The following is a 14,446-nucleotide window of genomic DNA, read 5'->3' as shown; positions in this document are numbered from 1 at the left end:
ATATGACGTTCTTTAGAATTTATTCAAGTTCTTTGGCTTATTCAAAAAATTCTATAGACATTTTTGGACTTCTTGAACTTGTGAATCTATAAAATGGCTTGGGTTACCCCTTTTTATATTGACAAGTACTTGAATAAAAAAAGTTCGTATAGAATTTAACTACTCTATTTGATTGATTTCCTTTATTTATTATTTATTTCTTATTAATTTAATTAATTAAATATAAAATAATCATTTAATATTATCACTTAATTATTTTATCTTTAATTAGTGATAATATAAAATTTTAATATTTATCTCTTAATTAATTAAAATTAAATAGAAAAATTATTATGACACAAATATGATATCATCATTTGCACTTATGGTAACTCTAACTTTGGTCACAGTAATTTGGGCTTGATACATTTTTTTTTGATAAAGAATTTGGGCTTGATACATGGCACTTTGCATTTGGTCCAAAAATTTCATCATCTATAATATAATATTGAATCTTAGGGTCCGTTTGTTTGGTGGAAAATGTTATTTTTCGGATTTTTCCGGCGTTTGTTTGGTAGAAAATGAATTCCTAAAGGAAAACATTTTCCAAAACACGGGTAAATCAATTCCCAATTTCCGGAAAAAGTCTTACCAATTTGGAATTCGTAAGACATTTTCCATTCCCTTCTCTACACTCTCGATAGCAGTGGTTCTCTCTTCCTCTCTGTCCATCAGCCTCTGCCGCTCCTCCTCATCTCTGTTCGTTGGCCTCGTCATCTCTGTCGGTCGACCCTCGTCAAGTCTTTATTTTAAAGAAACCTTAAAAAATTAGCAGCCACAGGTATATCACTATCTTCTTTCTTAATTATGCTCATGCTGGTTCTCTTCTAATGGCAGATTTGTAATGCCTGCTGATTCACCTCTTCTCGTTAGGTTGCTAAAAAATTGCAACCTGAATCGTCACCTCTTCTCGCGATTCATCGAAGGTGGATTTCTACTCACATTCTTGATTGCAAGCTCTATGTAATTGTTAGGGGTTTCTGCATATTTATATTAGTATTTTATTTTTTATTTTGTTTAATTGTTGAGGTTCGACGAATAAATTAGGATTGGGATGTAAACTTGAGGAATTAAAAATTGGTAATTTTTTAGCTTCAACTGACTTTACTGTGTTAAATGGAACATTTCATTTTATGAAACTGGATTTTGTTGATTAGTCAGAAAAATGAAGAAACTGGATTTTGTTCATTTCAATCTTGGCTTGGATTTAAAATTGGGGAATATTTTGAAAGTTAACTACAGATGAGATGGATGGGAATATTATGTGGTGTAAGGGCAGCATACATTACATACATACATACATTCACATACATGTTTTCCAGTTTTTTATTACAGTAATAACATGAGCCATGTATATGTATGTATATGCTGTTGGGAGTTGGGACATATGTTCCAAATATAATAGACATGTGATATCATTTTCTTGTAAATTGTATTTCTCCATGCATTCTTCTTCTATACATTTCAGTTATAATAGCCATGTATATGTATGTATATACTGTTGGGAGTTGGGACATATGTTCCAAATATAATAGACATGTGATCTCAAACGAATATTCAGTTTTCTTGTAAATTGTATTTCTCCATGCATTCTCCTTCTATACATTTCATTCAATGGATTATTGGGTACTTTTTCTAATTCTGGGTTTCACCCTACTTCATTCTCCTTATGGTTCTTGGTTGAATTACTTGTATTTAGTGTATGGATTATTCGTTGTTTTTTTTATGGAGGGCAGTAAGGTGTTTTAGTCATCCCATAAATCAGGATTACAGAAATTAACTAGCTGAGCCTGACCATCTTTAATCCTCCCCAACATTACAATCAAGCTTAGTAAGATTATGGGAAAACTGATGTCCTAGTTGAAAAGTATGGCCAAAAACACGACCCCAAATGCAAGATCAAGTCCAAAATATCATTAAGCAAACCATTCCGCTCCTAAAAAATAGGACTCAAACTGTTTATCCTTGTTACTGCTAACATATAATCACTTTCCACTACTATATTCGAGGGTCGATATTCAGCTGCTAGTTCCAAGCTGAACAGAATGGCCTCCACCTCAGTATTGAGCACATGATCACAACATGAAGTTCTTTAGTCTTTATTACCTTAAAAAATTTATCAAGTTTTTGATGAGCTATTGTTGTTTAAAAACTTGAAAATAAATAAATAAATACAAAAAATACAAAGGTCGTGTTTGGCTTTTTTTTTTTTATACTTCTTTTTTGTTTTTTGCTTTCAAAGCAAAAAATTAAAAGTGTTTTTGGAATAGAAAGTACATTAGAGTTTTAAAATTCAAGAATAATATAATTATTTTGAAGGAAAAAAGTGTAATTTTAGTTTATATATAGAAAAAGTTAAATTATAATTAATGGTTAGTCACTTTCTCAAATTTAGCAAGTTATTATGATATTAATTTTTAAAATTCTTTTGCTTTAAAGCAACTATATCAGGTATCCTGAAGCTGGTTAAATCCAAATTGCGACTACGATGTGCCATAAGTTTTTATTATGCTTACAGAATAAGATAAAATGGTCATATAATTATGTTCTAGAAAGATAGTCACATGATATAAAAATTGTCCTCGGAACTAAACCCTATATTGAAGAGACATTAAGCCCTCAAATTAGAAGCTGCATGCTTTGAGCTCCCTTGATCAGTCATAGCTTCTTCAAAGGCAAAATGATGATTGTAGCAAGCATGAACACCTTTTTGTGTTTGTAGTAAAACTGGAAAAAGTTCCCTAGTTCTTGAACTTGTGTCCTCAGTTCTCACGATAGAGCCCTCTGCTTCTAGATTTTTTACTTAGTTCTTTAATTTATTGATTTGTCCATATGCGGTGAATGGTGCTTGTGGTTGATTTGCATCCTTGTTTTATTCCATTGGTCTCGTAGTCTTGCTCATTGTTGTCTTAAATTAGTTATGAATAATTTCAGCCTACTATGTTTCCCACTGCAATGCTTTCATTGCAACACTTCATTTTAAAATATTGCTGCAGGCTTTCTTTTGCTTTCGTTTTCAGTATTGTTTTCATTTGTCCCTGGTTGACGTCTGGTATTGTATCTACTATATAAATCCTTCCTCTTTTTTCCCTTGTTCTTTTGCAGGAGAAACTGTTTCAAAGGATTTTTAGGCAGCAAGAGGAAGGATCACGGGTTACAACAACTGATATAGTTTCATATTTGCAGATATCTTCTGTGATTTCTTGCTCTTATTGTTTTGATGAATTTGCTTAGCTAATGGTAGTTCTTTTACTTTAGCACCATTCTTTACTTAATTTATATCCTTTATATTAAACTTAATGCTTCAACCAACAGTGTGTTTCTGCACCACTCGGGTGATTTCAACTGTAGTGTCCAAACAGTTAAGCACTTAAAATATTTACACATTTACAATAATATTTTAGGCTAAATTTGTTAAATCATGACCAAATTGATGGAATATATAATTTATGATCACTGAAGTTGTTATTATACCGGTCAAATTTTATCTTAATATAAAATTAAATAAATTTTTTTGACAGGAACATTTAATTTCTCAAAAAATTATTAATACAATTATAATTGTATGCACTTTAGTCATGGTAACTTTTAGTCATATATGTGATCTTTTGAAAATCTTGCATCTTTTTTTTTAGTGATCAAATATTTGTGTGGCATAATTTTGTGTAGATGGATCATAATCAACATCAAAATGCAATTTTCGGAGTCGTGGCTTCAGTTTTAGCTTTTGGGACTCTTTGGATTAAAAAATTAAAAACTAGGAAGAAAATTACTTTTCACCCTAGTGTGAATCGAGATCATGAAAGAGAAAATTATATTAATAGTATTTTATATAGTGGTGACCAGCATTGTATTGATGTGATAAGGATGAGACCGATCAACTTTTTTAATTTGTGTGATTTCTTAGTAGGAATAATTTGTTACAATCATCTAAATCTGTCAATATTAAGGGGCAAATAGTTATATTTTTACATATAATTGGTCATAATGTAAGGTTTCGAGTGATTGGATCTAGATATTACAGATTAACTGAGACAGTTCACCGTTACTTTAGGGTTGTATTGAGAGCTATTTTGAAATTGTATAAACTAGTTATTAGATTACCTGATGAGGCAACTCCTAGTGAAATCAGAAACAATCCAAGATTTTATCCTTATTTTAAAGATTGTATTGGAGCATTAGATGGAACTCATGTTCGTGCATCCGTTCCACTTAGCATTCAAGGAAGATTTCGTAGCCGTAAAGGAGGGACGACAGAAAATGTATTGGCTGCCATTACATTTAATTTGAAACTTTCCTATGTTCTAACTGGTTGGGAAGGTAGTGTACATGATTCTCGTATTTTAAGTGATGCACTTTCACGCCCAAGAGGATTAAGAATTCCAGAAGGTAATAATTATCATTAAATACCAAATAGTTCTAGTAAGCTCATAATTTATTAGTATTAATTATGTTTTGTAAAATTGTAGGTAAATATTATCTTGCTGATGCTGGATATGGCATCCGAAATGGATATATTATCCCATATCGTGGTGTCTGATATCATTTAAAAGAGTTTAGTGCTCAGGGGCCTGAAAATGCAAAGGAACTCTTTAATCTTCGTCATTCATCATTACGAATCACTATTGAACATGTTTTTGGGATTTTGAAGAAACGGTTTTGTGTATTAGATGTTGAACCATTTTGGAATTTTCAAACTCAAGTAGATATAGTTTTGGCTTGTTGTATCATTCACAATCATATAATGGGAGTTGATCCTAGTGATAATGAGAGTTGATCCTAGTGATTTACTTAATCAAAGATTATACGATGAGCATGAGTCTGATTTGATAATACCAACTCTTACGGAGCGAGAAGAAAGAGAAGAAGCAAGAGAATGGTCTGCTAAGAGAGACGAAATTGCACAAACTATGTGGACTAATTATATGGTTAGAAATATTAGGTAGGTTTAAAGCTTAGGGTTATTGTTTCTATGTTATGTATGTTTAGTATTAAATTTTCTTTTTTTGTTAATGTTGGCTGGATATTGAATTTATTATGTTTTAAGCTTGTTCGATATTGAAATGATCGGAAATGACAATTATTAATGTAGAATGGGTAAGGGCAACAAAGAAGGGACCTCCAAGCAATTCAGGTGGACAAAACCGATGGATCATCTTTTTCTTGAAATTCTAGCAGAGGAGGCCCAGAGAGGAAATAAGCCTTCTAATACTTTCAAAACAGTTTCTATTAGTCGAGTTGCCGAAGCTATTTCTGAAAGATTTCAAGTCCAATGCGATGCGAAGCATGTGGAAAATCATTTGAGGACTGTAAAAAACCAGTGGTAGATTATATGCACAATTCGGGGTGAAAGTGGTCTTGGATGGGATGATAACATGAAAATGATCACATGTGATAGAGCGACATATGATACAGCAATGATGGTAATATATGTGTATATATATATGTTAAGCATATTTCAATTGTTTTTTACTTGTCGTTCTAATTGTGTATAATATCCAATAGGCACACAAGAAGTATGAGCCATTTTTGAATAAAAGCATTGATCATTATGATGAAATGACTTTGGTTGTTGGCAAAGATATGGCAACAGGGAGTTTTGCCAAAACATTTGCTGACATAGATTTGGATGATGGTAACCAAGATTCAGTGCCTGTAGATTGCGACAATGAAGAGGCTGAAGAGGTAAGAACAAATGTATCTTTATCTGGCACATCCAAACGTAAAAGAAAAATGTTCAAGAAAGTGTCGTTGATGAACAAATTAAATTTGTGGGTGAACAACTTGGCAAAATTGCTAATGCTTTGGAACAATTTACTGCGGATAAGACACTACATCTTTACGAAGAAGTGATGCCGATGGAGGAAGAAGGATTTGATGATGACTTCTTGTGTTCTGTGTTTGATTATCTAGTGAGTCATGAATCCGAGACCAAAGATTTTTTAGTTAAAAGTAAGAAGCATAAAAAAATTTGGCTTTAAAAAATTTCTCAAGGTTGAAGATATTGATACTTTTATGTGGTGTAATATTAGTTACACTAAGCTAAAAGCAAAGAGAAATCATTACAATTAGTTAAATTAAATGCTTGTTCTTCATTTGGGTAAAGAAGTGATTTTTTTATTTTCGTTTGGCATGGAAGATAAAATTAATTAATTAATTCAATTATAATTGTAAGAAATTTTATTTGCTTTTAGCTTAGCATGAAAGACACAATACCATATAATTAAAAGAAATTTGAGTTTATAGACAATTATTAAAGTTGAGTTATTTGAGTTGATTTTAATTTAGAAATATAAAATAAAATTTCAAAATTAGAAGAATATTAAATTAATTAATTTCAATATTATGGTAACAATTTGTGTAATGGCTCAATTTTTAATGGTACCAAAAAAATGCGATTTTGGAACCCCTTTTTCGTAAATTGAGTCCATAAATATTAAAAATAAATATTTACAAAGATAATATAAAAACATATTAAAGATTGGCCCAATAATTTTGTCGAATTGATAGTTAATTAAAGCTCAGGGACTAAATTGTAAAAGTTCAATCGCTCTAGATTTTTAATTGACAAAAGACTTGGGATTAAAACAGAAATTAACCAAGGGTCCAAAATGGTTATTAAACCATTTATAATTGAAATTTGGTAGATGATTATGTGAGAAATCTTTAACATTAGTTAATATTAGATTAAAGAAAATTAAACTTAGTTAAGTTAATTAAACCAAATTAATTAAAGTTTAATCAAGGTGTAAAAGCAAAAAATAATGGAAAAAGATGTCATCTTCTCCATTTTGTTTCTTCTTTTTGTCCATGGGAGGGAAAAACCTAAGAAAACTCTAAAACATTGGGCCATTAATTCTAAGGTAAATTCAAGTTCTTTTCTTGTAATTTTTATAGATTTAAGGTCATAGAAGCTTGATTTAGCTAGCTCATGTACAAATTTGTAAAACTGTTAAAGCTTTTGAAAGTTTCTATTGTTGATTTCTTGAAGAATTAGGCTTGAAATTGATAGATTTTAAGCTTGATTATGAAAAGGACTAGACTGTAAAGTTAATATAACTTAATTGTTAACTTTGTATATTAGGGACCAAATTGAGTAGATGTGAAATCTATCATAAAATTATATTATAAATGAAAAGCATAACGTCTCTAACGAAAGTATGTAAGACCAGATTTTAATTTGAAGCTAGGAATTTAAAGTTATGCTTATCTCAAGTTTAGAGACTAAATTGAATAAAATATAAAATATGAGAAAAATTGAATAATAGAATTATATTGAATCATGCATATCATGAAATAGTATAAAAATGTTTGGAATTGATTTGGTATATAAAATAATTGTATAGATCAAGAATTGGATTAAAGTGGAACAAATAAGGGAAAAACTAAAATTACAAATTTGTCCCTAAAGGATCCACTCCTTTTGTATTTTGAACAGGTAAGTTCATATGGAACTTACTATCTTACTTAGTATTATATGTGTGTTTTTATTTAATTTAGTATTTGAATGTTTTTATATAATTGAAATGTTGTGGAATTTGGTATAATTGGCTAATAATGGACTGATTTGAAATATTGAAATAAGGAGCCACTGTACCCCTAGTGCAAGTGATCTACCGTAATTTGATATGTCAAATTAGGCTCCCCGTTAAACTTAAAGAGTTATTTTCAAGCAATTTAAAGGTCTTTTTCATATTTTTTGCTTAATTTTAATTCTTTCATTTTAATAAGTGTTTAATGCATTTTATGCTCATTTTGAGACCCAAATTGGCCAAATGTGCCATTTGGACCCTAACAATCAATTGAGTGTTGTAGGAACTCGATGATGGCTTAAACTTGAGGAAAACATCACCAAGGAAAGCGGTATCACAATACCCTTGACAGTCCTAAAATGAAGAAAATGGAGACCATCTACAAAAATATCGCAATACCAGCCTTGGGTATCGCAATATCCAACCCCTGAAGGAACACCCCTTTTTTGAGACTGTCGACAATATCACAATATTCATACCCTAAGTATTGCGATATCACTGTCGCGGGGAGACAAAAATTGACATCAGGTGTAATCTTTGTCCAACCGCAACACTAATAAAAAAACACACAATTAGGGGCATTTTGGTCAAGAAATTATGGTTTGCTAGTTGTTAAAAAAAAGGCCAAAAATCGGCTGGAGAGAAAAAGGAGGCATTAGACACAAGTTTAGGATAGTTTTCTTAGTTTTTGCATCATCTTCTAGGGTTTTAGTTTCTCCTCTCCATAGTTGTATATTTATTTTTTTGCTTGTTTCTTTGTTTTTCTTCACATTCTTAGTGTTAGTTAAGTTAGTTAGCACTATAGCTTAGGCTTATTTACATGTTTAGTACCTTAAATTTGTTTGTAATGACATTTTCATCTCTAGTTTAATGTTATTTCAGTTGATTTTCTTTTCATCTGTTAAAAATCTCAATGTTATTGTTCTTATTCATTTATCTTGTTGCTAGTTGCTTTTCTTTTAACTTTTTCAAAGTAAAAACTAAAGCTTTCATCTTTTTGTTGAAGTTTTATATTAATGGCTTTCAAGTGCGTTTCTTTTATGTTCATTAGCTTAGATATGTTAATAGGTAACTAAACCTTAGGAGGTTTGTTGATGGAGATGTGGGTAAACTAATTTTTGGGTTAGGGACTAAATTGGACTAAATTGAATGAACTTCAAAACTTAAGAATGATGCCCCTAAGGCTATATCAAGATAAGTGAGTCTGAGAGGTAATCTTATTAGGTACCAATTCATTATTCCCAGGTTAGTCGGGTGAGATCAAGAGATAAATTGGACTAATTTGTCTAAATTGGTAAAATTGAGACTGAGAGGTAAAATGGAGCCACTTTAGGAGTTTAAGCATTTTAGATCCCTAATTCGATGATTAATGAACCACATTGAAGTCAACCAACCACTATTTTTATTGATTAGATAGTTTTACAACTTTGCATGCTTTATGATTTAGTCTTTTTTTAGCTATTAGTTTGTTAATTAGCACAATTACCCTCAATTATTGGCTTTTTGAACTCTGCTATTTAGTGAGTAGTTAGTTAAACTCTTTAATTACATGTCATTAGCTAGAATTCACTCAATCACCGACTCCTATAGGTTCGTTACTCAAATTACTCTTGTACCCCATTGTACAAATTATATTACAACTTACATGTCACTCTTGCAGACTTTGCATGTAGTTATTCTGATTTGATTATTGTATTAATGTTGATGTATCTCTCCTTTACTCGCCCGCAAGGAAGAGACAGGGATAGACGGTTAAGTCGATCCAAAACTTTGACCCTAGTAATTTTCACCTAATCTCTTCAAATCCAACCTCTCTATTATTCACAGTTTAAAACGAATCATAATTCTTAAACCGTTTGACTTGACCTTTAAAAGTTTCATTGCTAAGTTGATCTAGAGATATCAGTTACTATAGCATAGAATGTAGTAAGTAATCTTGACCTTCAAGTTCTTTGCTTTTGACTCAAAGAGAGAGGGAGTTCCATTTAACTCCATTAATGCTCATAAATAGAAAATTTGTAAAGAAGCTGTTGAAAAAACAAAGATGCATTTACAGTAAAGAAAAAAAATAACACCAAATCATTTTTTAGACTAATATTATAAATTTCCATTTAAGCTTGTTTTTGTCTTAGACTTTCTTGTACTTCTATTAATCTTTCATTGTTCTTTGCAGGGTTTTTGAACTTATAAATAAACGCACACACACACTCCTACAGTAATGATCATTATATCAAAGCTTACGTTTTCCTTCAAGTGTTTTCGAGTACTTGGGCACAAAATAACTTTGAAAAAGAGGTTGGATTTGAAGAGTTTTGGTGAATATTACTGTGGGTCAAAGTTTTGGATAGACTTGTGGTGGGGGTACAGTGGCCTGAAATTTGTTGGTGTAAGATTTTGGGTTTAGTTTAACTTTTCAATCCCCTGTGAAGGGAGCAGTAGAGGGTAAAGGAGAAAGAAGATGAATAGATGGTTTTTATTGGTGTAAAACACACCGTTTCATTTAACAAGGAAATTATGTGGAAATTATAAAATCCACATGGCATATTTAGGTGGATTAAATTTATTTTAGTTAGTGTCACATCACCATCCGTTAAGAGTTCACGAATTAAATTTATAGTGCATCGTGGAATGCCTAGATGGAGAGGAGTCCTCGGTTGGATTCATTTATTTTTAATTTCACACGTTTGGTCTACTATCAACGTTGGTACATGGAGTTTATTTAGTGGCCAGTTGATGGTAGTCTTGGGATAGAGTGGTCTTTGTCTCGAGCTATCTCGAGACATGGGCACATCAAAGTTATATTCATTTTGTCATATTCCAAGTCTCGAGACAAGATTTCATTGTCTCGAGATATCTAAACATCAAAACTAAAATACGAAAATAGTGAAAACTTGTCTAGAGTCTCGAGACATAAAAGATAACAATTTTTCCCAACTAAAATCACTTTTAAGCTCATTATGTTTTTTTCCCGATTACATTATAAATTTATGTTTAATTTTAAGTTTTCAAATATATTCTACTAATAAATTTTTTGTTGAAAAGGATTTCCTAAATAGGGCCAATAACCAATAAAAGCCCCTTTATTTTTAAAATCGCCAAAATGGGCCAGGTCTGAATTAATTATTGAAATGGATCATTTCCCCCAAAAACGCGTCCATGTCAGCGTGTTGTCAGGAGATAAAGTAGGAAAACGCTTCCTTGAGAAAGCATTTTCCCTGTTTTTTACGATTTAAGGTTTTTTGCAATTAGAGTTAGGGTTTTAGGATTTTTGAGTTTTTAGATTTTAGGGTTTTAAGGAAAAAATAAATAAGGGTTTTGGATTTAGGGTTTCTTAATTAAATTAATTATAAATTTTAAAAAATTAGATTAGGGTTTAATGTTTATGGGTTTTAAGGAAAAAATCAAATAAATTAGGGTTTAAGGTTACTTGAGTAAATTAATTATAATTTTTTTAAAAATAGATTAGGGTTTAGTGTTTAGGGTTTTTGAGGAAAAAAATCAAATAAATTAGGGTTTAAGGTTACTTGAGTAAATTAATTATAAATTTTAAAAAAATTAGATTGGGGTTTAGTATTTAGGGTTTTTAAGAAAAAATCAAATAAGCTAGTTGTTATTCGTTATATATTTTAAACTCTTCTAAAAAAATAAACTAATAAAATTAAATTTTTTAGTAAAAATTAAATTTTTTAAAAGAATTTTTTAATAATAAATTAAAAATAAAATATATAATAAATTTTTGTATTTTTAAATTTTAAAATAGAAAAAGAGTTTTTTATGAAAAACAGAAAAAGAGTTAAAAGTTTATATATATTAAATTTATCTTTTTCTCTAATTTTAAATTTATAATAAATTAAAAATATTAATATAATATAATATGCAAAAAAATACATGAAATTTAATATAATACAATCATATTAATAATAGAATATTTTAGGGATAATAATTCCTTAAGGTCTTAAGATCATGGGTAAATATTTATTGATTGTTAGTGAATGCTTTATAAATAATTATTAATAACTTTATTTAATGGAATTTAACATAAATTTTAATATTTTAATATTTAATATATATTTTAAACTATAGAAGTTTAAATTCAAAATTCGAGAAAAAAATATAATAATTGTAATTAATATTTAACTATATTTAATAATTTTTTAAAATTTATAATTAATTTAATTAAGAAACCCTAAACCTTAAACCCTTATTTATTTAATTTTTTTCCTTAAAACTCTAAAATCTAAAAACTCAAAAACTCAAAAACCCTAACCTTAATTGCAAAAACCCTAAACCCTAACAAACGGGGAAAGGGAAGCGCTTTGTTCACGTGGACACAAAGTGCGCCCTCAAGGAAGTGTTTTCTGTCCACGTGGACAAAGCGCTTCCTTGAGGAAGCGTTTTCCTGCTTTATCCCCTGACAACGCGCTGACGTGGACGCGTTTTTGGGAGAAATTATCCATTTCGGTAATTAATTCAGGACATGACCCATTTTTAAAAATAGAGGGACTTTTATTGGTTACTTGCCCTCCTAAATAACATTATAATTTATCTTTCATTTTTTCTTATTTTATAACATTCATTACACAAAAAAAAATATTATTATTAATGTAAAACTTGAAAGATATAATTTCTTTTTACTTAGAGAAACATCTTGCTTCCTTTTTTTTGTTATTAATATCTTTTCTTTCAAAAATTTTACTTATAATTAAATGGTTTAAATTTTAATCATAAAATTAAATTTATACAAATTATAAAATAATTTTAATATATATTTGTTAACCATTTCCTTTCCACTGTTCGCACATCCCTGCTGCCAAACAATCCCCTCACCACTATCACTGTTAAGTCTCTTCTTGCTCTCAAGTTCCCAATAGCCCAGGACATTGAATAAGGTAATCTTTAAAACCCTAACCTTACCTTCAACTTGATGATGACTTCTACTTGAGTTGTGGGCTTTTGAGTTATTGATGCCGCTATCGTAAAATAGCGGTGGCGGACGGCCCCTTTCACCATTTTAATCTCTACATCCTCCTAGGGTTTTTCTTTTCTTGAGACTGAAATTAAATATCTTGTAAAGAGTTACAGTTCCAATTGCTAATATCCGTTTCATTGATCTGTTCTTACTTATAGTTAATACTTTTGTGATTATGTTATTGTTGTATACAATTTTGGGAGTTTGATGATATTCTAATTGGGGGTTTTCCATGGTTATAAGCTATATCCTTAATTTATTATGTTATGGTTGAGTATGATTCATGGAACTTGAGGATATCTTAATTTGGATTATGCAGTATTAAGTATGAAGGTGCGAGCATCAGTGAAAAAGATGTGTGAGTTCTGTAGAACCGTTAAGCGCCGCGGACGGGTATATGTACTATGCACTTCCAACCCTAAGCATAAGCAACGACAAGGCATTTCCACTTTTGCTTCTGAATGCACACTGCCCCCTGCGTATGCCTCTCTCCTTGCAGTTACTTAATCTTTTGGTTTTTTTTTTTTTTCAGCTTAGATTTCAATCCTGTTAACTGCCATTGTTCTGCAGATACTTCGACCAGTTTAAAGTTTAAACAAATATGTTATTTGTTATCTGAATTTGAATGCTGGTATTTTTCAGTTATTGTTATGTTTACTTGTTAGCTTCATTTTGATGAAATTACACATAATTGACTTGTTTTCAAAAAAGCTGATGTATTACTTTCAGTTTGTTGTGATTTATTTTTTCTTCAAATATGATTTCATAATCCTTAATTAAGTAGGATACATGCTTCTGCAACGGAACATTTTTACCTTGCAAGTTTTTTTGAAGCTTCTGTGCTCTGAGCAGCAAGCAGTTCCTTGGCCGTCCTGTCCAAAGTATTGCCTACCATGTGCCAAGTACATGTTATTTCATTGTTTTAAACAACACCTAATGGGTGGATTTTTTCTTTTTTTTTTCGGAAGAAGGAAGGATTGACTATCTTTACTCTGGTAAAATTTGACCAGTTGATTTAAAGCCCATTAGCTTCTTATCTAGTTGAATGGGGACTTGATATTCAAAGAAGATAACATAGGAAAGTTGTCTTTAATTTCTTAAAATTTAAAAGGGTTTCAAGTGACATCTTCAATCGCAATGAATCTTTGTTTGAACCAGAAGATCTCAGTACTTGGAGAATGGATAGCATTATGATTTGGGCTAATAAGGACCTGTTTATCTAACTGATGATATTGCCTGTTGCTCTGACGCTCTTAAAGCACAAAACTTTGGCATTAATCTTTACTGCTTGTGAATTTAGCTCCCTTAAGTAACTGTTGAGGACTTGCAGTGGTATGTCTGTTGTGGTTACTGATTTTATACTTTTATACAGGATTTACTTCAATAAATGCATCGAACTTTTAAATAAGATATAAAATCAAGCAATGCTTTGGTGATTTGATAATGTGCTTGTTCAATCTTTTCCAGGACGGCAGAGACAAATGTCAAGCATCCAATCATTCCCAGTTACAGCATGCGGCCAGGACTAGCATCCCTTATTCCTAAAATGCAAGAGCCATCTTCATCGATTATTGGGTGGAGGGCTAACCTGGCATCTCTCATATTCAAACGCGGCAATTAGGGAAACCACAAAAAGAGATACATTACAATCGCCTACTTAATATTCAACTGATTCTGCGGGATCTAGGATTCTATGATTTTGTTTTCAATTGCAATTATATTGAGTAGTGATGATAATTTGGAACCATGTTTGGTATTTTGTTTCATCATGATGCTATACATGATGTTGCATTCCTAAATCATCTGTTGGAACACAGGTAAAGTTGAAAAGGCAGTGCCTTTCTACTCTTTTGATGCATTTATACACCCCAATAAGAACCAAGTGTTGCCTCGGATTATTGAGAAA

At 30.7% G+C, this 14,446-nt stretch overlaps 1 protein-coding gene and 1 long non-coding RNA gene across 4 annotated transcripts; both read left to right on the top strand.

Annotated features, from left to right (window-relative positions):
* The first annotated feature begins 498 nt into the window (after positions 1-498).
* On the top strand, positions 499-6,121 carry LOC107901300 (uncharacterized). Of its 3 annotated transcripts, XR_005914468.1 has the most exons (6): positions 499-820; positions 913-965; positions 3,145-4,428; positions 4,509-4,981; positions 5,132-5,462; positions 5,545-6,121. It is a non-coding gene; the product is annotated as an uncharacterized lncRNA (long non-coding RNA). The 3 variants fall into 3 exon arrangements; XR_001685216.2 differs by lacking the exon at positions 4,509-4,981; XR_005914469.1 differs by having other exon boundaries at positions 3,145-5,462.
* Positions 6,122-12,323: 6,202 nt separating this feature from the next.
* LOC107901301 (uncharacterized) lies at positions 12,324-14,446 on the top strand. Its single transcript, XM_016827237.2, has 3 exons — positions 12,324-12,460; positions 12,860-13,019; positions 14,008-14,446. Exons 2-3 carry the CDS (start codon positions 12,868-12,870, stop codon positions 14,159-14,161), a joined length of 306 nt encoding a protein of 101 aa, XP_016682726.1. The 5' UTR covers positions 12,324-12,460; positions 12,860-12,867; the 3' UTR covers positions 14,162-14,446.

This window comes from Gossypium hirsutum, chromosome D06 (genome assembly GCF_007990345.1).
Source record: "Gossypium hirsutum isolate 1008001.06 chromosome D06, Gossypium_hirsutum_v2.1, whole genome shotgun sequence".
Taxonomy (NCBI): Eukaryota; Viridiplantae; Streptophyta; class Magnoliopsida; order Malvales; family Malvaceae; genus Gossypium; species Gossypium hirsutum.
Note: the sequence above shows the minus strand (reverse complement) of the source record. Positions and strands in the feature narration are given on the sequence as shown.